Here is a 26717-nt window from a genome sequence, read left to right on the forward strand (position 1 = left end):
ATCACTGTATTACCTATACATTATATACAGAGCTCCTGTGTATAATACCACCAGTGATCTCTGTATTACCTCTACACAGACACTGCATACTAAGTACTACAGATCTCCTGTGAATACTGGCACTTATGGTGATAGTATTGTGTTTTGTTTTGTTTTGTTTTATTACTGATCAGTATTGCAGTATTCAGTCACTATGTGGTGGTAATATGTGGACTGGAAATGGTGTTGTGGTATTTGTCCCTTGTATGTGCTATTTGGTCACCAAGTGGTGGTAATATGTGGTCTTGACATGGTGCGGTGCTATTTGTTCCTTGTATGTGATATTATTCGATCACTGTGGTTGTAATTTGTGGTCTGGTCATAGTGCGGTGGTATTTGTTCCTTGTATGTGATATTATTCGATCACTGTGGTTGTAATTTGTGGTCTGGTCATGGGGCGGGGGGCGGTGGTATTTGTTCCTTGTATGTGATATTATTGGTCAAAATATACCTAAATTGTATTGCAGATTTTAACAAATATTTAATAGGTTACAGTAGAGTAAGGCCCGGCCATTTTTCTGGAATAATCTGGTTCGGGTATATCATGACCCCCGTCACATGACCCCCGTCACATGACCCCTGTCACATGACCCCCTTCACATGACCCCCGTCACATGACCGGGGGGGGCCCACAGTGTCTGAACAGCCCGGGGCCCTGGCTACCCTTAATCCACCCCTGGTGCCATCTCTCTTAAATAGTGGGCCATAGAAAGCCTAGTGTTTTTTTTTTTTTAATTTGGTATCAAAATTCTCCCTGAAAAAAAAAAAACTGTGGGAGATTAATATTGGCCTTTCTGCTTGTCTGCCAGTCCTGAGTGTGCCATCTCTCTTAAATAGTGGGCCATAGAAAGCCTAGTTTTTTTTTTTAAATTTGTTATCTAAATTCTCCCTGAAAAAATAAAAAAAACGTGGGAGATTAACCCCTTTCTGCCATTAGACGTACTATTGCGTCCATGTGGGGTGGGCTTTACTTCCCAAGGACGCAATAGTACGTCATATGCGATCGGCAGCGCTCACGGGGAGAGCGCCGCCGATCGCGGCCGGGTGTCAGCTGTTTCACAGAGCCTGCTCAGAGCAGGCACTGTGAAGGCTGCAGCGCTGCATGTCAGATCAGTGATCTGACAGAGTGCTGTGCAAACTGTCAGATCACTGATCTGTGATGTCCCCCCCTGGGACAAAGTAAAAAAGTAAAAAAAAAAAATTTCAAATGTGTAAAAAAAAATAAAAAAAAATATTCCAAAATAATGAAAAAAAAAATAAAAATATTATTCCCATAAATACATTTCTTTATCTAAATAAAAAAAAAAAACAATAAAAGTACACATATTTAGTATCGCCGCGTCCGTAACGGCCCGACCTATAAAACTGGCCCACTAGTTAACCACTTCAGTAAACACCGTAAGCAAAAAAAAAAAAAAACGAGGCAAAAAACAACGCTTTATTATCATACCGCCGAACAAAAAGTGGAATAACACGCGATCAAAAAGACAGATATAACTAACCATGGTACCGCTGAAAACGTCATCTTGTCCCGCAAAAAACGAGCCACCATACAGCATCATCAGCAAAAAAATAAAAAAGTTATAGTCCTGAGAATAAAGCGATGCAAAAATAATTATTTTTTCTATAAAATAGTTTTTATCGTATAAAAGCGCCAAAACATAAAAAAATGATATAAATGAGGTGTCGCTGTAATCGTACTGACCCGAAGAATAAAACTGCTTCATCAATTTTACCAAACGCGGAACGGTATAAACGCCTCCCCCAAAAGAAATTCATGAATAGCTGGTTTTTGGTCATTCTGCCTCACAAAAATCGGAATAAAAAGCGATCAAAAAATGTCACGTGCCCGAAAATGTTACCAATAAAAACATCAACTCGTCCCGCAAACAACAAGACCTCACATGACTCTGTGGACCAAAATATAGAAAAATTATAGCTCTCAAAATGTGGTAACGCAAAAAATATTTTTTGCAATAAAAAGCGTCTTTCAGTGTGTGACGGCTGCCAATCATAAAAATCCGCTAAAAAACCCGCTATAAAAGTAAATCAAACCCCCCTTCATCACCCCCTTAGTTAGGGAAAAATTAAAAAAATGTATTTATTTCCATTTTCCCATTAGGGCTAGGGTTAGAGTTAGGGCTAGGGTTAGGGCTAGGGTTAGGGTTAGGGCTAGGGTTAGGGCTAGGGTTAGGGTTAGGGCTAGGGTTAGGGTTAGGGCTAGGGTTAGGGCTAGGGTTAGGGTTAGGGCTAGGGTTAGGGCTAGGGTTAGGGTTAGGGCTAGGGTTAGGGTTAGGGCTAGGATTAGGGTTAGGGCTAGGGTTAGGGCTAGACCTACAGTTTGGGTTGGGGCTAAAGTTACGGTTAGGGTTTAGATTACATTTACGGTTGGGAATAGGGTTGGGATTAGGGTTAGGGGTGTGTCTGGGTTAGAGGTGTGGTTAGGGTTACTGTTGGGATTAGGGTTAGGGATGTGTTTGGATTAGGGTTTCAGTTATAATTGTGGGGTTTCCACTGTTTAGGCACATCAGGGGCTCTCCAAAGGCGACATGGCGTCCGATCTCAATTCCAGCCAATTCTGCGTTGAAAAAGTAAAACAGTGCTTCTTCCCTTCCGAGCTCTCCCGTGTGCCCAAACAGGGGTTTACCCCAACATATGGGGTATCAGCGTACTCAGGACAAATAGGACAACAACTTTTGGGGTCCAATTTCTCCTGCTACCCTTGGGAAAATACAAAACTCGGGGCTAAAACATATTTTTTGTGGGAAAAAAAAAGATTTTTTATTTTCACGGCTCTGCGTTATAAACTGTAGTGAAACACTTGGGGGTTCAAAGTTCTCACAACACATCTAGATTAGTTCCCTGGGGGGTCTAGTTTCCAATATGGGGTCACTTGTGGGGGGTTTCTACTGTTTAGGTACATTAGGGGTTCTGCAAACGCAATGTGACGTCTGCAGACCATTCCATCTAAGTCTGCATTCCAAATGGCGCTCCTTCCCTTCCGAGCTCTGCCATGCGCTCAAACGTTGGTTTCCCCCAACATACGGGGTATCAGCGTACTCAGGACAAATTGGACAACAACTTTTGGGGTCGAATTTCTCCTCTTACCCTCGGGAAAATACAAAACTGGGGGCTAAAAAATAATTTTGGGGGGAAAGATTTTTTTTTTAATTTTCATGGCTCTGAGTTACAAACTGTAGTGAAACACTTGGGGGTTCAAAGCTATCACAACACATCTAGATGAGTTCCTTAGGGGGTCTAGTTTCCAAAATGGTGTCACTTGTGGGAGGTTTCTACTGTTTAGGTACATTAGGGGCTCTGCAAATGCAATGTGACACCTGCAGACCATTCCATCTAAGTCCTCATTCCAAATGGAGCTCCTTCCCTTCCGAGCCCTCCCATGCGCCCAAACAGTGGTTCCCCCCCACATATGGGGTATCAGCGCACTCAGGACAAATTGGACAACAAATTGTGGGGTCGAATTTCTCCTGTTACCCTCGGGAAAATACAAAACTGGGGGCTAAAAAATAATTTTTGTGGGAAAGACCCGAAGAATAAAACTGCTTTATCAATTTTACCAAACGCGGAACGGTATAAACGCCTCCCCCAAAAGAAATTCATGAATAGCTGGTTTTTGGTCATTCTGCCTCACAAAAATCGGAATAAAAAGCGATCAAAAAATGTCACGTGCCCGAAAATGTTACCAATAAAAACGTTAACTCGTCCCGCAAAAAACAAGACCTCACATGACTCTGTGGACTCAAATATGGAAAAATTATAGCTCTCAAAATGTGGTAACGCAAAAAATATTTTTTGCAATAAAAAGCGTCTTTCAGTGTGTGACGGCTGCCAATCATAAAAATCCGCTAAAAAACCCGCTATAAAAGTAAATCAAACCCCCCTTCATCACCCCCTTAGTTAGGGAAAAATTAAAAAAATGTATTTATTTCCATTTTCCCATTAGGGCTAGGGTTAGAGTTAGGGCTAGGGTTAGGGCTAGGGTTAGGGTTAGGGCTAGGGTTAGGGCTAGGGTTAGGGTTAGGGCTAGGGTTAGGGTTAGGGCTAGGGTTAGGGCTAGGGTTAGGGTTAGGGCTAGGGTTAGGGCTAGGGTTAGGGCTAGGGCTAGGGTTAGGGTTAGGGCTAGGATTAGGGTTAGGGCTAGGGTTAGGGCTAGAGCTACAGTTTGGGTTGGGGCTAAAGTTACGGTTAGGGTTTAGATTACATTTACGGTTGGGAATAGGGTTGGGATTAGGGTTAGGGGTGTGTCTGGGTTAGAGGTGTGGTTAGGGTTACTGTTGGGATTAGGGTTAGGGATGTGTTTGGATTAGGGTTTCAGTTATAATTGTGGGGTTTCCACTGTTTAGGCACATCAGGGGCTCTCCAAACGCGACATGGCGTCCGATCTCAATTCCAGCCAATTCTGCGTTGAAAAAGTAAAACAGTGCTTCTTCCCTTCCGAGCTCTCCCGTGTGCCCAAACAGGGGTTTACCCCAACATATGGGGTATCAGCGTACTCAGGACAAATAGGACAACAACTTTTGGGGTCCAATTTCTCCTGCTACCCTTGGGAAAATACAAAACTCGGGGCTAAAACATATTTTTTGTGGGAAAAAAAAAGATTTTTTATTTTCACGGCTCTGCGTTATAAACTGTAGTGAAACACTTGGGGGTTCAAAGTTCTCACAACACATCTAGATTAGTTCCCTGGGGGGTCTAGTTTCCAATATGGGGTCACTTGTGGGGGGTTTCTACTGTTTAGGTACATTAGGGGTTCTGCAAACGCAATGTGACGTCTGCAGACCATTCCATCTAAGTCTGCATTCCAAATGGCGCTCCTTCCCTTCCGAGCTCTGCCATGCGCTCAAACGTTGGTTTCCCCCAACATACGGGGTATCAGCGTACTCAGGACAAATTGGACAACAACTTTTGGGGTCGAATTTCTCCTCTTACCCTCGGGAAAATACAAAACTGGGGGCTAAAAAATAATTTTGGGGGGAAAGATTTTTTTTTTTAATTTTCACGGCTCTGCGTTACAAACTGTAGTGAAACACTTGGGGGTTCAAAGCTATCACAACACATCTAGATGAGTTCCTTAGGGGGTCTAGTTTCCAAAATGGTGTCACTTGTGGGAGGTTTCTACTGTTTAGGTACATTAGGGGCTCTGCAAATGCAATGTGACACCTGCAGACCATTCCATCTAAGTCCTCATTCCAAATGGAGCTCCTTCCCTTCCGAGCCCTCCCATGCGCCCAAACAGTGGTTCCCCCCCACATATGGGGTATCAGCGCACTCAGGACAAATTGGACAACAAATTGTGGGGTCGAATTTCTCCTGTTACCCTCGGGAAAATACAAAACTGGGGGCTAAAAAATAATTTTTGTGGGAAAAAATTTTTGTTTTATTTTTACGGCTCTCCATTATAAACTTCTGTGAAGCCCTTGGTGGGTCAAAGCGCTCAGCACACATCTAGATAAGTTCCTAAGGGGGTCTACTTTCCAAAATGGTGTCACTTGTGGGTGGTTTCTACTGTTTAGGTACATTAGGGGCTCTGCAAACGCAATGTGACACCTGCAGACCATTCCATCTAAGTCTGCATTCAAATGGCACTCCTTCCCTTCTGAGCCCTCCCATGTGCCCAAACAGTGGTTCCCCCCACATATGGTGTATCATCGCACTCAGGACAAATTGGGCAACAAATTTTGGGGTCCAATTTCTCCTGTTACCCTCAGGAAAATACAAAACTGGGGGCTAAAAAAATAATTTTTGTGGGAAAAAAATTTTGTTTTATTTTTACGGCTCTGCATTATAAACTTCTGTGAAGCACTTGGTGGGTCAAAGTGCTCACCACACCTAGATAAGTTCCTTAGGGGGTCTACTTTCCAAAATGGTGTCATTTGTGGGGGGTTTCATTGTTTAGGCACATCAGTGGCTCTTCAAACGCAACATGGCGTCCCATCTCAATTCCTGTCAATTTTGCTTTGAAAAGTCAAACGGCGCTCCTTCCCTTCCGAGCTCTCCCATCCACCCAAACAGTGGTTTACCCCCACATATGGGGTATCAGCGTACTCAGGACAAATTGTACAACAACTTTTGGGGTCCAATTTCTTCTCTTACCCTTGGGAAAATAAAAAATTGGGGGCAAAAAGATAATTTTTGTGAAAAAATATGATTTTTTATTTTTACGGTTCTACATTATAAACTTCTGTGAAGCACTTGTTGGGTCAAAGTGCTCACCACACCTCTAGATAAGTTCCTTAGGGGGTCTACTTTCCAAAATGGTGTCACTTGTGGGGGGTTTCAATGTTTAGCCACATCAGGGGCTCTCCAAACGAAACATGGCATCCCATCTCAATTCCAGTCAATTTTGCATTGAAAAGTCAAATGGCACTCCTTCGCTTCCGAGCTCTGCCATGCGCCCAAACAGTGGTTTACCCCCACATGTGGGGTACTGGCATACTCAGGACAAATTGTACAACAATGTTTGGGGTCCATTTTCTCCTGTTACTCTTGGTAAAATAAAACAAATTGGAGCTGAATTAAATTTTTTGTGAAAAAAAGTTAAATGTTCATTTTTATTTAAACATTCAAAAAATTCCTGTGAAGCACCAGAAGGGTTAATAAACTTCTTGAATATGGTTTTGAGCACCTTGAGGGGTGTAGTTTTTAGAATGGTGTCACACTTGGGTATTTTCTATCATATAGACCCCTCAAAATGACTTCAAATGAGATGTGGTCCCTAAAATAAAATGGTGTTGTAGAAATGAGAAATTGCTGGTCAACTTTTAACCCTTATAACTCCCTAACAAAAAAAAATTTTGGTTCCAAAATTGTGCTGATGTAAAGTAGACATGTGGGAAATGTTACTTATTAAGTATTTTGTGTGACATATCTCTGTGATTTAATTGCATAAAAATTCAAAGTTGGAAAATTGCGAAATTTTCATAATTTTCGCCAAATTTCCGTTTTTTTCACAAATAAACGCAGGTACTATCAAATAATTTTTACCATTATCATGAAGTACAATGTGTCACGAGAAAACAATGTCAGAATCACCAGGATCCATTGAAGCGTTCCAGAGTTATAACCTCATAAAGGGACAGTGGTCAGAATTGTAAAAATTGGCCCGGTCATTAACGTGCAAACCACCCTTGGGGGTAAAGGGGTTAATATTGGCCTTTCTGCTTGTCTGCCAGTCCTGAGTGTGTCATCTCTCTTAAATAGTGGGCCATAGAAAGCCTAGTGTTTTTTTAAAAAAAATTTGGTATCTAAATTCTCCCTGAAAAAAAAAACCTGTGGGAGATTAATATTTGCCTTTGTGCTTGTGTGCCAGTCCTGAGTGTGCCATCTCTCTTAAATAGTGGGCCATAGAAAGCCTAGTTTTTTTTTTTTTAAATTTGGTATCTAAATTCTCCCTGAAAAAATAAAAAAAAGTGGGAGATTAATATTGGCCTTTCTGCTTGTCTGCCAGTCCTGAGTGTGCCATCTCTCTTAAATAGTGGGCCATAGAAAGCCTAGTGTTTTTTAAAAAAAAATTTGGTATCTAAATTCTCCCTGAAAAAAAAAACCTGTGGGAGATTAATATTGGCCTTTCTGCTTGTCTGCCAGTCCTGAGTGTGCCATCTCTCTTAAATAGTGGGCCATAGAAAGCCTAGTGTTTTCTAAAAAAAATTTGGTATCTAAATTCTCCCTGAAAAAAAAAAACCTGTGGGAGATTAATATTGGCCTTTCTGCTTGTCTGCCAGTCCTGATTGTGCCATCTCTCTTAAATAGTGGGTCATAGAAAGCCTAGTGTTTTTTTTTTTTTTAATTTGGTATCAAAATTCTCCCTGAAAAAAAAAAAACTGTGGGAGATTAATATTGGCCTTTCTGCTTGTCTGCCAGTCCTGAGTGTGCCATCTCTCTTAAATAGTGGGCCATAGAAAGCCTAGTGTTTTTTTTTTAAATTTGGTATCTAAATTCTCCCTGAAAAAAAAAACAGTGGGAGATTAATATTGGCCTTTCTGCTTGTCTGCCAGTCCTGAGTGTGCCATCTCTCTTAAATAGTGGGCCATAGAAAGCCTAGTGTTTTTTTTTAAATTTGGTATCTAAATTCTCCCTGAAAAAAAAAAAACAGTGGGAGATTAATATTGGCCTTTCTGCTTGTCTGCCAGTCCTGAGTGTGCCATCTCTCTTAAATAGTGGGCCATAGAAAGCCTTTTTTTTTAATTTTTTTTTATTTGGTATCTAAATTCTCCCTGACAAAAAAAAAAAAACTGTGGGAGATTAATATTGGCCTTTCTGCTTGTCTGCCAGTCCTGAGTGTACCATCTCTCTTAAATAGTGGGCGATAGAAAGCCTAGTTGTTTTGTTAAAAAAATTTGGTATCTAAATTCTCCCTGAAAAAATAAAAAAAAAACGTGGGAGATTAATATTTAACTTTCTGCTTGTCTGCCAGTCCTGAGTGTGCCATCTCTCTTAAATAGTGGGCCATAGAAAGTCTAGTTTTTTTGTTAAAAAAATTTGGTATCTAAATTCTCCCTGAAAAAAAAAAAAAAACAGTGGGAGATTAATATTGGCCTTTGTGCTTGAGTGACAGTCCTGCGTGTGTGGCATCTCTTTCATTTGGTGCCACAGAAAACAGAGTGTGTAACATCGTGCCTGATTTTCCTTGCGGTCTCACCCACCTATAAAGGGATATCTAAATCATACAGAAGTTAGAGTTCACCTTGTAAGTTGTTTGACAGTAACAAATATGGTTAGTTTGGTGATGTTTTTAAAACAATGAGGAAGTCTGGTGGAAGAGGTCGTGGCCGTGGGCGTTCATTGCCAGCTGGTAATGATGGTAGTGGTAGTGGAGCATCGGGTGGTCGTGGGGAAAACAATATAGCACCTAAGTCTCGAGCTGTGGAGCCAGGTTCATCGTCTGGCTACACAAGGCCTCGAACGCTCCCTTTTCTGGGAGTAGGAAAACCGCATTTAAAGCCGGAGCAGCAAGAGCAAGTTTTGGCTTACCTTGCTGACTCAGCCTCTAGCTCTTTTGCCTCCTCTTCTGAAACTGGTAAATGTAAAAGCAGCGCGTCGTTAGTGGATGTTCACGGTCAGGGTCACGGTCGCTTCCTTGTCCTCTTCAGTAAAAACAGCAACAGAGAAGGATGCAGCAGGTGACACAACGGGTTACTCCATGGAGCTCTTTACACATACCGTCCCTGGCTTAGAAAGTGAAACAATTAACAGGCCATGCCCATTACAAGTTGAATCTGACATGGAGTGCACTGATGCACAGCCACAGCCAGACTACTATGCTGGTCCTTTGACCCAGACCACAACATTGCCCTCGCAGGGTACTGATCCAGAATCAGACCCTGATGAGACTATGTTGCCCCGTCCCGAACGCTATACCACCGAACGACACGGTGACACAGACGAAGTTGCACACGAGCTAGAAGAGGAGGTTATAGATGACACAGTTGTTGACCCCGATTGGCAGCCATTGGGGGAACAGGGTGCAGGCGGCAGTAGTTCTGAAGCGGAGGAGGAGGGGCCGCAGCAGGCATCAACATCGCAACAGGTTCCATCTGCCGGGCCCGTAGATGGCCCAAAACGCGTGGCAAAGCCAAAACCTGTTGGAGGACAGCGTGGCCATCCGGTTAAAGCTCAGTCTGCAATGCCTGAAAAGGGATCCGATGCTAGAAAGAGTGCAGTCTGGCATTTTTTAAAACAACATCCAATTGATCAGCGCAAAGTCATCTGTCAAAAATGTTCAACTATCTTAAGCAGAGGTCAGAATCTGAAAAGTCTAAATACAAGTTGCATGCATAGACATTTAACCACCATGCATTTGCGAGCCTGGACTAACTACCAAACGTCCCTTAAGGTTGTAGCACCCTCGGCCAATGAAGCTAGTCAGCAACGCTACATCCCTTCCGTCAATGTAAGGCCACCATTTTCCGCACCACCTGCAGGATCTGTGCAGGTTTCTTTGCCAGGCCAAAGCAGTCAGGGTCAGGGAATCACCAGTTTCGTAGTAGGAAACACTGCATCTAGGGCACCGGCGGCAACAATACCGTCTCCAACCGTCTCTCAGTCTGCCATGTCCACCGGCACCCCCGCTAGTTCCACGATCTCCAGCTCTCCAGTCCAGCTCACCCTACATGAGACTCTGGTTAGAAAAAGGAAGTACTTAGCCTCGCATCCGCGTACACAGGGTTTGAACGCCCACATAGCTAGACTAATCTCGTTAGAGATGATGCTCTACCGGTTAGTTGAAAGCGAAGCTTTCAAAGCCCTGATGGACTACGCTGTACCACGCTACGAGCTACCCAGTCGACACTTCTTTTCGCGAAAAGCCATCCCAGCCCTCCACCAGCATGTTAAAAAGCGCATCGTCCATGCACTCAGGCAATCTGTGAGTACAAAGGTGCACCTGACAACAGATGCATGGACCAGTAGGCATGGCCAGGGACGTTACGTGTCCATCACGGCACACTGGGTGAATGTGGTGGATGCAGGGTCCACAGGGGACAGCAATTTTGGGACAGTTCTGCCTAGCCCATGGTCTAGGAAACAGTTGGCTGTAGCCGTTCGCACCCCCTCCTCCTCCTCCTCGTCCTCCTGCAGAAGCGAGAGCTCGTCCACAGACCGCAGTCGCCCAACCACTCCATACGCAGCTGCCACAGTTGCACACCAGTTGTCCCATTATGGGGAAGCTACTGGCAAGCGTCAGCAGGCTGTATTGGCTATGAAGTGTTTGGGCGACAACAGACACACCGCGGAAGGTCTGTCCGAGTTCTTGCAGAAAGAAACGCAGTCGTGGCTGGGCACTGTAGATCTTGAGGCAGGCAAGGTAGTGAGTGATAACGGAAGGAATTTCATGGCTGCCATCTCCCTTTCCCAACTGAAACACATTCCTTGCCTGGCTCACACCTTAAACCTGGTGGTGCAGTGCTTCCTGAAACGTTATCCGGGGTTATCCGACCTGCTCCTCAAAGTGCGCGGACTTTGCTCGCATATCCGCCGTTCGCCCGTACACTCCAGCCGTATGCAGACCTATCAGCGGTCTTTGAACCTTCCCCAGCATCGCCTAATCATAGACGTTGCAACAAGGTGGAACTCAACACTGCACATGCTTCAGAGACTGTGCGAACAGAGGCGTGCTGTTATGTATTTGTGGGAGGATACACATACACGGGCAGGCAGTAGGATGGCAGACATGGAGTTGTCAGGTGTGCAGTGGTCGAAGATACAAGACATGTGTCAAGTCCTTCAGTGTTTTGAGGAATGCACATGGCTGGTTAGTGCAGACAACGCCATAATAAGCATGAGCATCCCCCTAATGCGTCTGCTGATGCAAAGTTTGACGCACATAAAGGAGCAGGCGTCTGCAGCAGAGGAAGAGGAAAGCCTTGATGACAGTCAGCCATTGTCTGGTCAGGGCAGTGTACAGGACGAGATAGCGGGCGAACAGGAGGAGGAGGACAAGGAGGATGATGGGGATGAGTATTTTTTAATGAGGAAGCTTTTCCGGGGCCACGGGAAATTGGTGGCGTGTGCAAGGCCGGATTCTGGTTTTTTGAGGGACACAAGTGACGTAGATTTGCCTGAAACAGCCCCTCAACCCAGCACAACCGCAGATTTGACAACTGGAACTTTGGCCCACATGGCGGATTATGCCTTACGTATCCGCAAAAGGGACACATGAACGATGACGATTACTGGTTGGCCTGCCTCCTTGATCCTCGCTATAAAGGCAAATTGCAAAATATTATGCCACATGAGAACTTGGAACTAATATTAGCAACCAAACAATCAACTCTTGTTGACCGTTTGCTTCAGGCATTCCCAGCACACAGCGCCCGTGATCGTTCTCACACGAGCTGCAAGAGCCAGCAGACCAGAGGTGTTAGAGATGCAGAAATCAGAAGTGGCGTTGGACAGAGGGGTTTTCTGACCAGGTTGTGGAGTGATTTTGCTATGACCGCAGACAGGATAGGTACTGCAGCATCAATTCAAAGTGACAGGAGACAACATTTGCCTCTCCATTGCTTCAATCTTAAAGCTCTTGTTTAGTAGTTGTTGAAAACAACCCTGCATTCGGCCTACAAGTTGGGTCTGGGGTGTAGAGACGGTGTCTTCCGCTCCAAGGTGTTCCCCAGGTTGCCTCTCCATTGCTTCAATCTTAAAGCTCTCGTTTAGTAGTTGTTGAAAACAACACTGCATTAGGCCTACTAGTTGGGTTGGGGCCTTCTATCTGTGTCTGCCGCTCCTTGCTGTTCTCCTACAGTGAACAAAGCTGTGCCGCCGGTTTACTACTGTTGCCAATTTTGAACTGCATTTAGAATACTTACTGATTTGGGCCTACTCTCTGTGTCAGCCTCTCATTCCAGTTGTCTTCCACTGAACAAAACAATGCCCCCTGGTTAGTCCTGTTACCAATTTTGAACTGCATTTAGCCCACTTTATTCTTTGGGCCCATATCTGTTTCCCCCTCATCCTGCCCATTGCCCAGCCAGTGATGGATGAGTCTGCTGGTACATTGACCCATAATGCAACATTCCCCGTGCACGCTACACTGCAAGATTGTGACCCTGCTGAAAGTCAGGTCCCCCTTCCCGCATACCATACCACCTTACACGGGGACAAAGAGGAAGGTGCAGATGAAGGTGCAGGTTCCTTCATCAGGTGGGAGGAGGAATACTCGTTGGCGACGTCACTGGCACAGGGCCCCTCATAGTACGCAAAACTTTGAGGGGCCCTGTGCCAGTGCCAATGCCGAGTGCCCCCCCCCCTGCTTGCTCAGGATCACAGCACTTGCAAAGTTGAAATACTTACCTCTCCCTGCTCCACTGCCGTGCCGTGGTCCAGATTTACTGGGCACACTAATTACTTGAACCAGCCCTACCCCCCACAACTTTAGCCAAGTGACCCCCAATTTCAAATTCCTTACAATTATTATAAGCTAAATTAAGATTGACAAGCTTCAGTAACAAGAATGGATGTTTTTGCCATTAACATGGGCTCTGTACATGTTTTCCTGGCCTCTACTCACTGCCGACTATGCTCCCCCATTGACTTGCATTGGGTTTCGTGTTTCGGTCGATCCCCGACTTTCCACGATAATCGGCCGATTCCACTCGACTCGACTTTTGAGATAGTCGGTTTTCGCGAAACCCGACTCGACTCTAAAAAGGTCAAGGTCGCTCAACCCTAGTGTGGATCATCTCACTGCAAGGGTACAAAACATTCAAGATTTTGTGGTTCAGAATCCGATGTTAGAGCCTAGAATTCCAATTCCTGATTTGTTTTCTGGGGATAGATCTAAGTTCCTGAATTTCAAAAATAATTGTAAACTGTTTCTAGCTTTGAAACCCCGCTCCTCTGGTGACCCCGTTCAACAAGTAAAAATCATTATTTCTTTGTTGCGTGGTGACCCTCAAGACTGGGCATTTTCCCTTGCGCCAGGAGATCCTGCATTGTGTGATGTAGATGCGTTTTTTCTGGCGCTTGGATTGCTTTATGATGAACCAAATTGAGTGGATCAGGCAGACAAAATCTTGCTGGCTTTGTGTCAGGGTCAGGATGAAGCGGAGGTGTATTGTCAGAAGTTTAGAAAGTGGTCTGTGCTTACTCAGTGGAATGAGTGTGCCCTGGCGGCAATTTTCAGAAAAGGTCTTTCTGAAGCCCTTAAGGATGTCCTGGTGGGATTTCCCACGCCTGCTGGTCTGAATGAGTCTATGTCCTTGGCCATTCAGATCGATCGGCGCTTGCGTGAGCGCAAAGCTGTGCACCATTTGTATTCTCTAAGCATAGGCCTGAGCCTATGCAATGTGATAGGACTTTGACCAGAGCTGAACGGCAAAAACACAGACGTCGGAATGGGCTGTGTTTTTACTGTGGTGATTCCACTCATGCTATCTCCGATTGTCCTAAGCGCACTAAGCGGTTCGCTAGGTCTGCCACTATTGGTACGGTACAGTCTAAATTTCTTTTGTCCGTTACCCTGATTTGCTCTTTGTCGTCCTATTCTGTTATGGCATTTGTGGATTCAGGCGCTGCCCTGAATTTGATGGACTTGGAGTTTGCCAGGCGCTGTGGTTTTTTCTTGGAGCCCTTGCAGTGTCCTATTCCATTGAGAGGAATTGATGCTACGCCTTTGGCCAAGAATAAGCCTCAGTACTGGACTCAATTGACCATGTGCATGGCTCCTGCACATCAGGAGGATATTCGCTTTTTGGTGTTGCATAATCTGCATGATGTGGTTGTTTTGGGGTTGCCATGGTTACAGGTCCATAATCCAGTATTGGATTGGAAATCTATGTCTGTGTCCGGCTGGGGTTGTCAGGGGGTACATGGTGATGTTCCATTGCTGTCAATTTCGCCTTCCACTCCTTCTGAAGTCCCTGAAATTTTGTCAGATTACCGGGATGTATTTGAAGAGCCCAAATCCGGTGCCCTACCTCCTCATAGGGATTGCGATTGTGCTATTAATTTGATTCCTGGTAGTAAGTTTCCTAAGGGCCGACTATTTAATTTATCTGTGCCAGAGCACGCCGCTATGCGGAGTTATATAAAGGAATCCTTGGAGAAAGGTCATATTCGGCCGTCGTCATCACCGTTGGGAGCAGGGTTCTTTTTTGTGGCCAAGAAGGATGGTTCTTTGAGACCTTGTATTGATTACCGCCTTCTTAATAAGATCACGGTCAAATTTCAGTACCCTTTGCCGCTGCTGTCTGATTTGTTTGCTCGGATTAAGGGGGCTAGTTGGTTCACCAAGATAGATCTTCGAGGGGCGTATAATCTTGTGCGAATTAAACAGGGCGATGAATGGAAAACAGCATTTAATACGCCCGAGGGCCATTTTGAGTACCTGGTTATGCCATTCGGGCTTTCTAATGCTCCATCTGTGTTTCAGTCCTTTATGCATGACATCTTCCAAAAGTACCTGGATAGATTCATGATTGTATATTTGGATGATATTTTGGTCTTTTCAGATGATTGGGAGTCTCATGTGAAGCAGGTCAGAATGGTGTTCCAGGTCCTTCGTGCGAATTCCTTGTTTGTGAAGGGGTCTAAATGTCTCTTTGGAGTTCAGAAGGTTCCATTTTTGGGTTTCATTTTTTCCCTTCTACTATCGAGATGGACCCTGTTAAAATTCAGGCGATTTATGATTGGACTCAGCCGACATCTGTGAAGAGCCTGCAGAAGTTCCTGGGCTTTGCTAATTTTTACCGTCGCTTCATCGCTAATTTTTCTAGTGTTGCTAAACCGTTGACTGATTTGACCAAGAAAGGTGCTGATGTGGTCAATTGGTCCTCTGCGGCTGTAGAGGCTTTTCAGGAGTTGAAGCGTTGTTTCCCTTCTGCCCCTGTGTTGTGTCAGCCAGATGTTTCGCTCCCGTTTCAGGTTGAGGTTGATGCTTCTGAGATTGGAGCAGGGGCTGTTTTGTCGCAAAGAAGTTCTGATGGCTCGGTGATGAAACCATGTGCCTTCTTTTCTAGAAAATTCTCGCCTGCTGAGCGCAATTATGATGTTGGCAATCGAGAGTTGTTGGCCATGAAGTGGGCATTCGAGGAGTGGCGACATTGGCTTGAAGGAGCCAAGCATCGCGTGGTGGTCTTGACGGATCACAAGAATTTGACTTATCTCGAGTCTGCCAAACGGTTGAATCCTAGACAGGCTCGATGGTCGCTGTTTTTCTCCCGTTTTGATTTTGTGGTTTCGTACCTTCCGGGATCTAAGAATGTGAAGGCTGATGCCCTGTCAAGGAGTTTTGTGCCTGACTCTCCGGGTGTTCCTGAGCCGGCGGGTATTCTCAAAGAGGGGGTAATTTTGTCTGCCATCTCCCCTGATTTACGGCGGGTGCTGCAGAAGTTTCAGGCTGATAGACCTGACCATTGTCCTGCGGAGAAACTGTTTGTCCCTGATGGATGGACTAGTAGAGTTATCTCTGAGGTTCATTGTTCGGTGTTGGCTGGTCATCCTGGAATCTTTGGTACCAGAGATTTGGTGGCTAGATCCTTTTGGTGGCCTTCTTTGTCACGGGATGTGCGTTCTTTTGTGCAGTCCTGTGGGACTTGTGCTCGGGCTAAGCCCTGCTGTTCTCGTGCCAGTGGGTTGCTTTTGCCCTTGCCGGTCCCGAAGAGGCCCTGGACGCATATTTCCATGGATTTTATTTCAGATCTCCCTGTCTCTCAAAGGATGTCGGTCATTTGGGTGGTTTGTGATCGCTTCTCTAAGATGGTCCATTTGGTACCCTTGTCTAAATTGCCCTCCTCCTCTGATTTGGTGCCATTGTTTTTCCAGCATGTGGTTCGTTTGCATGGCATTCCGGAGAACATCGTCTCGGACAGAGGTTCCCAGTTTGTTTCGAGGTTTTGGCGGTCCTTTTGTGCTAAGATGGGCATTGATTTGTCTTTTTCTTCGGCTTTCCATCCTCAGACAAATGGCCAAACTGAACGAACTAATCAGACTTTGGAAACATATCTGAGATGCTTTGTTTCTGCTGATCAGGATGATTGGGTGTCCTTCTTGCCTTTGGCTGAGTTCGCCCTTAATAATAGGGCCAGCTCGGCTACTTTGGTTTCGCCTTTTTTCTGTAATTCTGGTTTCCATCCTCGTTTCTCTTCAGGGCATGTTAAGCCTTCGGACTGTCCTGGTGTGGATTCTGTGGTGGACAGGTTGCAGCAGATTTGGACTCATGTGGTGGACAATTTGCCATTGTCCCAGGAGAAGGCTCAACGTTTCGCTAACCGCCGGCGCTGTGTTTTTCCCCGACTTCGTGTTGGGGATTTGGTTTGGTTGTCGTCTCGTTATGTTCCTATGAAGGTTTCCTCTCCTAAGTTTAAGCCTCGTTTCATTGGTCCGTATAAGATTTCTGAAGTTCTTAATCCTGTGTCATTTCGTTTGGCCCTTCCAGCTTCTTTTGCCATCCATAATGTGTTCCATAAGTCGTTATTGCGGAGATACGTGGCGCCTATGGTTCCCTCCGTTGATCCTCCTGCCCCGGTGTTGGTCGAGGGGGAGTTGGAGTATGTGGTGGAGAAGATTTTGGATTCTCGTATTTCGAGACGGAAACTCCAGTACCTGGTCAAGTGGAAAGGTTATGGTCAGGAAGATAATTCCTGGGTTTTGCCTCTGATGTTCATGCTGCCGATCTAGTTCGTGCCTTTCATTTGGCTCCTCCTGATCGGCCTGGGGGCTCTGGTGAGGGTTCGGTGACCCCTCCTCAAGAGGGGGGTACTGTTGTGAATTCTGTTATCGAACTCCCTCCTGTGGTCATGAATGGTACTTCGGCGAGTTCTGTCCATGGACTCCCTCTGATGGCTGTGAGTGGTGCTGCTGCTTCTGAGGTTCCTTCCACAGGTGACGTAGTTTATTCTATGGCTGGCTGTTCTATTTAACTCCACTCAGATCGTTACTCCATGCCAGCTGTCAATGTTCTTGTACTGGTTCAGTTCGCTCTTGGATCTTTCTGGTGACCTGTCTACTCCAGCAGAAGCTAAGTCCCTGCTAGTTAATTATTTGTTCATTGTTTCTTTGTCCAGCTTGCTATCATGATTTTGCCTTGCTAGCTGGAAGCTCTGGGATGCAGAGTTGCACCTCCGCACTGTGAGCTAAACAGGGCACAGCATTCTCTTTACTACGGGCTCTGTGAAGTAACAGAGTTTGTTTATACTAATTTACTTCACCGCCTTACTTAGCAGCAGGTTCTTTCCTGCATGGTGGATCCCGGGTAGCGAACGCACCTATCTCATCTAGTAAATATATTCGGTGCATTCCGCCAACCCTAACACCGAGAGCTTTGCAGTCGCTAGGGTCTGACCACTGGGACCCCCATGATTCCGAGAACCAGCACGCTAACGAGCACCATGTAAATGGAGCTGTGATCGAACATGCACACTGCAGCACCATTCATATATGGCTCTTCAAATAATGCCTTTAAGAGGAGTGTTGTGGGGCATGACAAAGTATAGCAAAATCCATTGATCGGGTGTGGGGGGAGTTTTATAGTATGTGGGCTGGTTGGGTTTGTGTGGCAGGGCTGCCTTTTTGTCCCAGTTCGGCCCTGCGCATACGTCTAGTTGGCATGTGACTGCATGCATGCAAATCATATCGTTGTGGTCTGACGCCCGCCCGTTCCTGGCGCTGGCACCTGAGAATCCTGACAGCTTGCAATGTGCGCTCTGTGAGATTTGATAAGTCTGCAATCACATAGAGTGACTGCAGGCTTGATCAACAAGCCTGTATAACTAATTTAATTATAAGTCATCAATATCATAGTATGGACATTCCCTATAATATAAATATTGCTCAACAACTAACCTGGTATAGCCATAATAAAGTTTAACATTATGCTGACCCGTGACCCGTGGAAGCGCTATCGTCGGCGCGAAACAGCCGTCGTCACATCCTGCTCACCTACTTGTTCGTCTGTTTCCCGATGCCGTGAAGATACCATGTTTGTGTTTTATCAATAAAAACTTGGACCACACAGGACCGGTGAGTGTTGCCGCTTCTTCTTACATAGTACCGCTATCATGATTTTGCCTTGCTAGCTGGAAGCTCTGGGATGCAGAGTTGCACTTCCGCACCGTGAGTTGGTGTGGAGGTCTTTTTGCACACTCTGCATGGTCTTTTTGTAGTTTTTTGTGCTGACCGCAAAGTTACCTTTCCTATCCTCAGTCTGTTTAGTAAGTCTGGCCTCCCTTTGCTGAAACCTGTTTCATTTCTGTGTTTGTGACTTTCATCTTAACTCACAGTCAATATATGTGGGGGGCTGCCTTTTCCTTTGGGGAATTTCTCTGAGGCAAGGTAGGCTTTATTTTCTATCTCTAGTTCTAGTTAGCTCTTAGGCTGTGAAGAGGCGTCTAGGTAGAGTTAGGTACGCTTCACGGCTATTTCTAGTTGTGTGATAGGATTAGGGTTTGTGGTCAGCAGAGTTCCCACTTCCCAGAGCTTGTCCTGTGTGAGTTTAACTTTCAGGTCGTTCCGGGTGCTCCTAACCACCAGGTCCATAACAGGTTACTGCTGCCTCTCCAGGCTCTGCTATTGTACCCTGCACTGGTCTGCGATGAGCAGGCTTTTCTGGGACTAAGTCCTGCTTTGCACACACTGAGCATGCCCAGGGTAAGATCTCTCAGTGGAGGTCTAGTGTCACATGCTCAGGTACTGCAGCAACTTCCATTGGTCCTCCAGGAAGGCCCTGTAGCTGATCAAGTTCTGTGGCAGTCTTCCATTGGTCCTTCTAGGAAGGTCCTGAAGTTGCTGCAGCTATAAAAGGTTCTCATGACCGCACGGCCATGCGCTAGTGTCAAATATGTATGAGCTCAGCGCCAGTGTGGTCGTGTGTGTGGTCAGGGACCCGGCTGAAATAAGCCTCTAGAATGCTGGCACCTCCGGCGAGGAGTTTCTCATGAGTGAATTCAGGGCTGGCTAATAGCCATTAGAATTCCGGCTCACCTGGAGAGGAGCAGCGTGTTTGGTTGGGACTGCATGACCTCTGTCGGCTCTACTCAGTAACTGTGTTCCCTGTGAGCTAAACAGGGCACAGCTGTCATGATCCCAATGGCAGGGGATCACTAAAGGACAATCACAGATACAAACAAGCTCTAGAGCAATGGAACCTGAGCTGACCGCGACCCTGAACCTAACACACAAATAAAAGTAGCCGGGGAACGTGCCTACGATGATCCTAGACGTCTCGCTCCAGCCGAAGATCTAACTTCCCCTATTAGAAGAAACACAGACATCTCTTGCCTCCAGAGAAATCCCCCACAGAAATAGCAGCCCCCCACATATAATGACGGTGAAATGAGAGGAAAGCACATACGCAGTATGAAAACAGTTTCAGCAAAATGAGGCCCGCTAAAGCTAGATAGCAGAGGATACAAAAGTGAACTGCGCGGTCAGCGAAAAACCCTTCAAAAAACCATCCTGAAATTACTTGAACTCATGTGCCAACTCATGGCACATGAGGAGCAATTTCAGCCCACTAGAGCAACCAGCAGCAAAGAATCACATATCTGCAAGCTGGACTAAAAAACCAAATAAAGCAAAACACAAAAACAGGAAAATCCAAACTTAGCTTGACCAGAAGGTTCAAGGAGCAGGGAGCAGAGGTAACAAGACACACTGGATACATTGATAACCGGCGAGGAAATGCCAGCAAAGCCAGGTTAAATAGGAAACTCCCATATCCTGATGGAACAGGTGGAACCCAGAGACCCAGGAAAGACAAGTCACCCAGTACCATCAGTAACCACCAGAGGGAGCCCAAAAACAGAACTCACAACAGTACCCCCCCCTTGAGGAGGGGTCACCGAACCCTCACGAGAACCACCAGGGCGACCAGGATGAGCCCTATGAAAAGCGCGAACCAAATCATCAGCATGAACATCCGAGGCAACCACCCAAGAATTATCCTCCTGACCATAACCCTTCCACTTGACCAAATACTGGAGTTTCCGTCTGGAAACACGAGAATCCAAGATCTTCTCCACAACATACTCCAATTCTCCCTCCACCAGCACTGGAGCAGGAGGCTCAAGCGAAGGAACAACAGGTACCTCATACTTCCGCAACAACGACCGATGGAACACATTATGAATAGCAAACGATGCCAGGAGATCCAAACGAAACGACACAGGGTTAAGAATTTCCAAGATCCTATAGGGACCGATGAACCGAGGCTTGAACTTAGGAGAAGAGACCTTCAAAGGAACAAAACGAGAAGACAACCACACCAAGTCCCCAACAAGAAGTCGAGGACCCACGCGGCGACGGCGATTAGCAAACTGCTGAGCCTTCTCCTGGGACAACTTCAAATTGTCCACCACATGACTCCAAATCCGATGCAACCTATCCACCACCATGTCCACTCCAGGACAATCAGAAGGTTCCACCTGACCAGAGGAAAAACGAGGATGAAACCCCGAATTACAAAAGAAAGGAGAAACCAAGGTAGCAGAACTAGCCCGATTATTAAGGGCAAACTCGGCCAGCGGCAAAAAGGTAACCCAGTCATCCTGATCAGCAGAAACAAAACACCTTAAATAAGTTTCCAAGGTCTGATTAGTTCGTTCAGTCTGGCCATTCGTCTGAGGATGGAATGCAGACGAAAAGGACAAATCAATGCCCATCTTAGCACAGAACGTCCGCCAAAATCTAGACACAAACTGGGATCCCCTGTCAGAAACGATGTTCTCAGGAATCCCATGCAAACGAACCACATTCTGAAAAAACAGAGGGACCAACTCAGAGGAGGAAGGTAACTTAGGCAAGGGTACCAGATGAACCATTTTAGAAAAGCGATCACACACAACCCAGATGACGGACATTTTTTGAGAGACAGGGAGATCCGAAATAAAGTCCATGGAAATGTGCGTCCAAGGCCTCTTCGGGATAGGCAAAGGTGACAACAATCCACTGGCCCGAGAACAGCAAGGCTTAGCCCGAGCACAAACCTCACAAGACTGCACAAAAGAACGCACATCCCTCGACAAGGAAGGCCACAAAAAAGACCTGGCCACCAAGTCTCTAGTACCAAATATTCCAGGATGACCTGCCAACGCAGAAGAATGGACCTCGGAGATGACTCTACTGGTCCAATTATCCGGAACAAACAGTCTCTCAGGCGGACAACGATCAGGTTTACCCGCCTGAAAATCCTGCAAAGCACGTCGCAAGTCTGGGGAGACAGCAGACAAAATCACCCCATCCCTAAGGATACCAGAGGGCTCAGAATTTCCAAGGGAGTCAGGCACAAAACTCCTAGAAAGAGCATCCGCCTTCACATTCTTTGAACCTGGCAGGTATGAAACCACAAAATTGAAACGAGAGAAAAACAGTGACCAACGAGCCTGTCTAGGATTCAGACGCCTGGCAGACTCAAGGTAAATCAAATTTTTGTGATCAGTCAAGACCACCACACGATGTCTAGCACCCTCAAGCCAATGACGCCACTCCTCAAATGCCCACTTCATGGCCAAAAGTTCCCGATTACCAACATCATAATTCCGCTCAGCCGGCGAAAACTTTCTAGAAAAAAACGCGCATGGCTTCATCACTGAGCCATCGGAGCTTCTCTGTGACAAAACCGCCCCCGCTCCAATCTCGGAAGCATCAACCTCAACCTGAAAAGGGAGCGAAACATCTGGCTGACGCAACACAGGAGCAGAAGAAAACCGGCGCTTAAGTTCCTGAAAGGCCTCCACAGCCGCAGGAGACCAATTAGCAACATCAGCACCTTTCTTAGTCAAATCCGTCAAAGGCTTAACAACACTAGAAAAATTAGTTATAAAACGACGATAGAAATTAGCAAAGCCCAAGAACTTCTGTAGACTCTTAAGAGATGTAGGCTGCGTCCAGTCACAAATAGCCTGAACCTTGACGGGATCCATCTCAATAGTAGAAGGGGAAAAAATATACCCCAAGAAAGAAATCTTCTGGACTCCAAAGAGACACTTTGAGCCTTTTACAAACAAGGAATTGGCCCGCAGGACCTGAAACACCTTCCTGACCTGCTGAACATGAGACTCCCAGTCATCAGAAAAAACCAAAATATCATCCAAATACACAATCATAAATTTATCCAGATATTCACGGAAAATATTGTGCATAAAGGACTGGAAGACTGAAGGAGCATTAGAAAGTCCAAAAGGCATTACCAAATACTCAAAATGGCCCTCAGGCGTATTAAATGCGGTTTTCCACTCATCACCTTGCTTTATTCGTATAAGATTATACGCACCCCGAAGATCAATCTTAGTGAACCATTTAGCCCCCTTAATGCGAGCAAACAAATCAGTCAACAATGGCAAAGGATACTGATATTTTACGGTAATCTTATTCAAAAGACGATAATCTATACAAGGCCTCAAGGAACCATCTTTTTTGGCCACGAAAAAAAAAACCTGCTCCCAAAGGGGACGAAGATGGACGGATATGTCCCTTTTCCAAGGACTCCTTAACATAATCCCGCATAGCAGTATGCTCTGGCACAGACAGATTGAACAAACGACCTTTAGGAAATTTACTGCCTGGAATTAAATTTATAGCACAATCGCAATCCCTGTGAGGAGGAAGCGAACTGAGCTTAGGCTCCTCAAAAACTTCCCGATAGACAAAAACACAGGAATCTCAGAAGGAGTAGATGAAGCGATAGAAATCGGAGGTGCATCATCATGAACCCCCTGACAACCCCAGCTTAACACAGACTTTGATTTCCAGTCAAGGACTGGATTATGAGTTTGTAACCATGGCAGACCAAGCACTAGGACATCATGCAAATTATACAGTACCAGGAAGCGAATCACCTCCTGATGAACAGGAGTCATACGCATGGTCACTTGTGTCCAGTACTGAGGTTTATTCATAGCCAAAGGTGTAGAGTCAATTCCCTTCAAAGGAATAGGGACTTCCAGAGGCTCCAGACTAAACCCACAGCGATTGGCAAATGACCAATCCATAAGACTCAGGGCAGCGCCTGAATCCACATAGGCATCGACGGAAATCGATGATAATGAACAAATCAGAGTCACAGACAGAATGAACTTAGACTGTAAAGTACTAATGGCAACAGACTTATCAACCTTTTTTGTGCGTTTAGAGCATGTTGATATAACATGAGCTGAATCACCACAATAAAAGCACAACCTTTTTTTCCGCCTATAATTTTGCCGTTCACTTCTGGACTGAATTCTATCACATTGCATTATCTCAGGTGACGGTTCAGACGACACCGCCAAATGATGCACAGGTTCGCGCTCCCGCAAACGCCGATCAATCTGAATAGCCATAGTCATAGACTCATTCAGACCAGCAGGCGCAGGGAACCCCACCATAACATCTTTAATGGCCTCAGAAAGGCCATCTCTGAACTTTGCAGCCAGGGCGCACTCATTCCACTGAGTAAGCACCGACCACTTCCGAAATTTTTGACAATAAATTTCTGCTTCATCTTGCCCCTGAGAGAGGGCCAACAAAGCTTTTTCAGCCTGAATCTCTTGGTTAGGTTCCTCATAGAGCAAACCCAATGCCAGAAAAAACGCATCCGCATTAAGCAACGCAGGGTCCCCTGGTGCCAATGCAAATGCCCAATCCTGAGGGTCACCCCGCAGGAAAGATATAATAATCTTGACTTGCTGAGCAGGGTCTCCAGAGGAGCGAGATTTCAAAGAAAGAAACAACTTGCAATTGTTCCTAAAATTCAGAAAACGAGATCTATCTCCAGAAATAAACTCTGGGACAGGAATTCTAGGTTCAGACATAGGAGCATGTACAACAAAATCCTGTATATTTTGAACCTTAGCGGCAAGATTATTCAGGCTGGAAGCCAAACTCTGGACGTCCATGATAAACAGCTGGGATCAGAGCCATTCAAAGATTAAGAGGAGGAGGAAGTAGCCAGGCTGCAATAAGGCTAGGCAGCAAACTCTGAGGGAAAGAGAAAAAAAAAAAAAAACTTCCTCAGACTACTTATCCTCCTACTTCAGCCAATACAATTAACACTTTGTGGGCCGGTTATACTGTCATGATCCCAATGGCAGGGGATCACTAAAGGACAAGCACAGATACAAACAAGCTCTAGGGCGATGGAACCTGAGCTGACTGCGACCCTGAACCTAACACACAAATAAAAGTAGCCGGGGAACGTGCCTACGATGATCCTAGACGTCTTGCTCCAGCCGAAGATCTAACTTCCCCTATTAGAAGAAACACAGACCTCTCTTGCCTCCAGAGAAATCCCCCACAGAAATAGCAGCCCCCCACATATAATGACGGTGAAATGAGAGGAAAGCACATACGCAGTATGAAAACAGTTTCAGCAAAATGAGGCCCGCTAAAGCTAGATAGCAGAGGATACAAAAGTGAACTGCGCGGTCAGCGAAAAACCCTTCAAAAAACCATCCTGAAATTACTTGAACTCATGTGCCAACTCATGGCACATGAGGAGCAATTTCAGCCCACTAGAGCAACCAGCAGCAAAGAATCACATATCTGCAAGCTGGACTAAAAAACCAAATAAAGCAAAACACAAAAACAGGAAAATCCAAACTTAGCTTGACCAGAAGGTTCAAGGAGCAGGGAGCAGAGGTAACAAGACACACTGGATACATTGATAACTGGCGAGGAAATGCCAGCAAAGCCAGGTTAAATAGGAAACTCCCATATCCTGATGGAACAGGTGGAACCCAGAGACCCAGGAAAGACAAGTCACCCAGTACCATCAGTAACCACCAGAGGGAGCCCAAAAACAGAACTCACAACACACAGCATTCTCTTTACTACGGGCTCTGTGAAGTAACAGAGTTTGTTTATACTAATTTACTTCACCGCCTTACTTAGCAGCAGGTTCTTTCCTGCACGGTGGATCCCGGGTAGCGAACGCACCTATCTCATCTAGTAAATATATTCGGTGCGTTCCGCCAACCCTAACACCGAGAGCTTTGCAGTCGCTAGGGTCTGACCCCTGGGACCCCCATGATTCCGAGAACCAGCACGCTAACGAGCACCATGTAAATGGAGCTGTGATCGAACATGCACACTGCAGCACCATTCATATATGGCTCTTCAAATAACGCCTTTAAGAGGAGTGTTGTGGGGCATGACAAAGTATAGCAAAATCCATTGATCGGGTGTGGGGGGAGTTTTATAGTATGTGGGCTGGTTGGGTTTGTGTGGCAGGGCTGCCTTTTTGTCCCAGTTCGGCCCTGTGCACACGTCTAGTTGGCATGTGACTGCATGCATGCAAATCACATCGTTCTGGTCTGACGCCTGCCCGTTCCTGGCGCTGGCACCTGAGAATCCTGACAGCTTGCAATGTGCGCTCTGTGAGATTTGATAAGTCTGCAATCACATAGAGTGACTGCAGGCTTGATCAACAAGCCTGTATAACTAATTTAAGGATAAGTCATCAATATCATAGTATGGACATTCCCTATAATATAAATATTGCTCAACAACTAACCTGGTATAGCCATAATAAAGTTTAACATTATACATGGTTAATTCGTGAACTAACATTACATGATAAGTCTGATTATTATGTGTAAACATATAAATATGAAATAAATTCATTACATTTGCTGCTTTCAGTACTATCCTACCAAAATACTTTTAAACTGTTATGTTTTCCAGTTGATTAAGACTGAAAGCACAGAGGAGACAAAATGGAATATTACAGATATGCCACTTGGGAACTACTGCATCACTGTAAATATGAAGTATGGGGAAATCACAAGTCGCTCGAGTCCATATGAATGTGTAGAAATAAAAGGTATGATGTTCACTTTGGTCACTTTAAAGGAAAATTTAAACTTCAGTGGACCCCTTTTATTCTGCAAATGTTTTCATCTCATTTGTTAAATTAGAACTTTGTCATGTGTACAACCACTCAGTAAAGGCTGTCAGTCACCGAGTGAGACCATTATCTTTCTCTGGAGACCCACTAACTTCCACCAAGAGATTTAAAGGGATTATATGTGGGTAGAAAAGGTCTGTGTTTTTTTAATCTATTTAATATGTACAATATAGGTGACTTCAGTTGATTTAGACCCAGTGGATCGAATGAATAGATGCAGTAGATTGTTTGGCATGCTTGTGATAGCATTCATTAATCCAAATGCCTAATTATACTGTATGGCTTGTTGTTTCTCCCGACAAGCAGATCTTAGTTGAAACACCAAGAAGAAAAATATGTGGAA

The 26717-nt window shown here is 45.4% G+C and overlaps 1 protein-coding gene across 1 annotated transcript in view; it reads left to right on the plus strand.

Annotated features, from left to right (window-relative positions):
* Nucleotides 1-26717, plus strand: part of LOC138680642 (uncharacterized) — a 120904-nt gene that overhangs the window by 49476 nt on the left and 44711 nt on the right. The window contains exon 2 of the mRNA XM_069767957.1: nucleotides 26152-26290. Coding sequence (XP_069624058.1) covers nucleotides 26152-26290 — 139 coding nt within the window. The remainder of the gene's footprint in view (nucleotides 1-26151; nucleotides 26291-26717) is intronic.

Source organism: Ranitomeya imitator, chromosome 5, assembly GCF_032444005.1.
Source record: "Ranitomeya imitator isolate aRanImi1 chromosome 5, aRanImi1.pri, whole genome shotgun sequence".
Classification (NCBI taxonomy): Eukaryota; Metazoa; Chordata; class Amphibia; order Anura; family Dendrobatidae; genus Ranitomeya; species Ranitomeya imitator.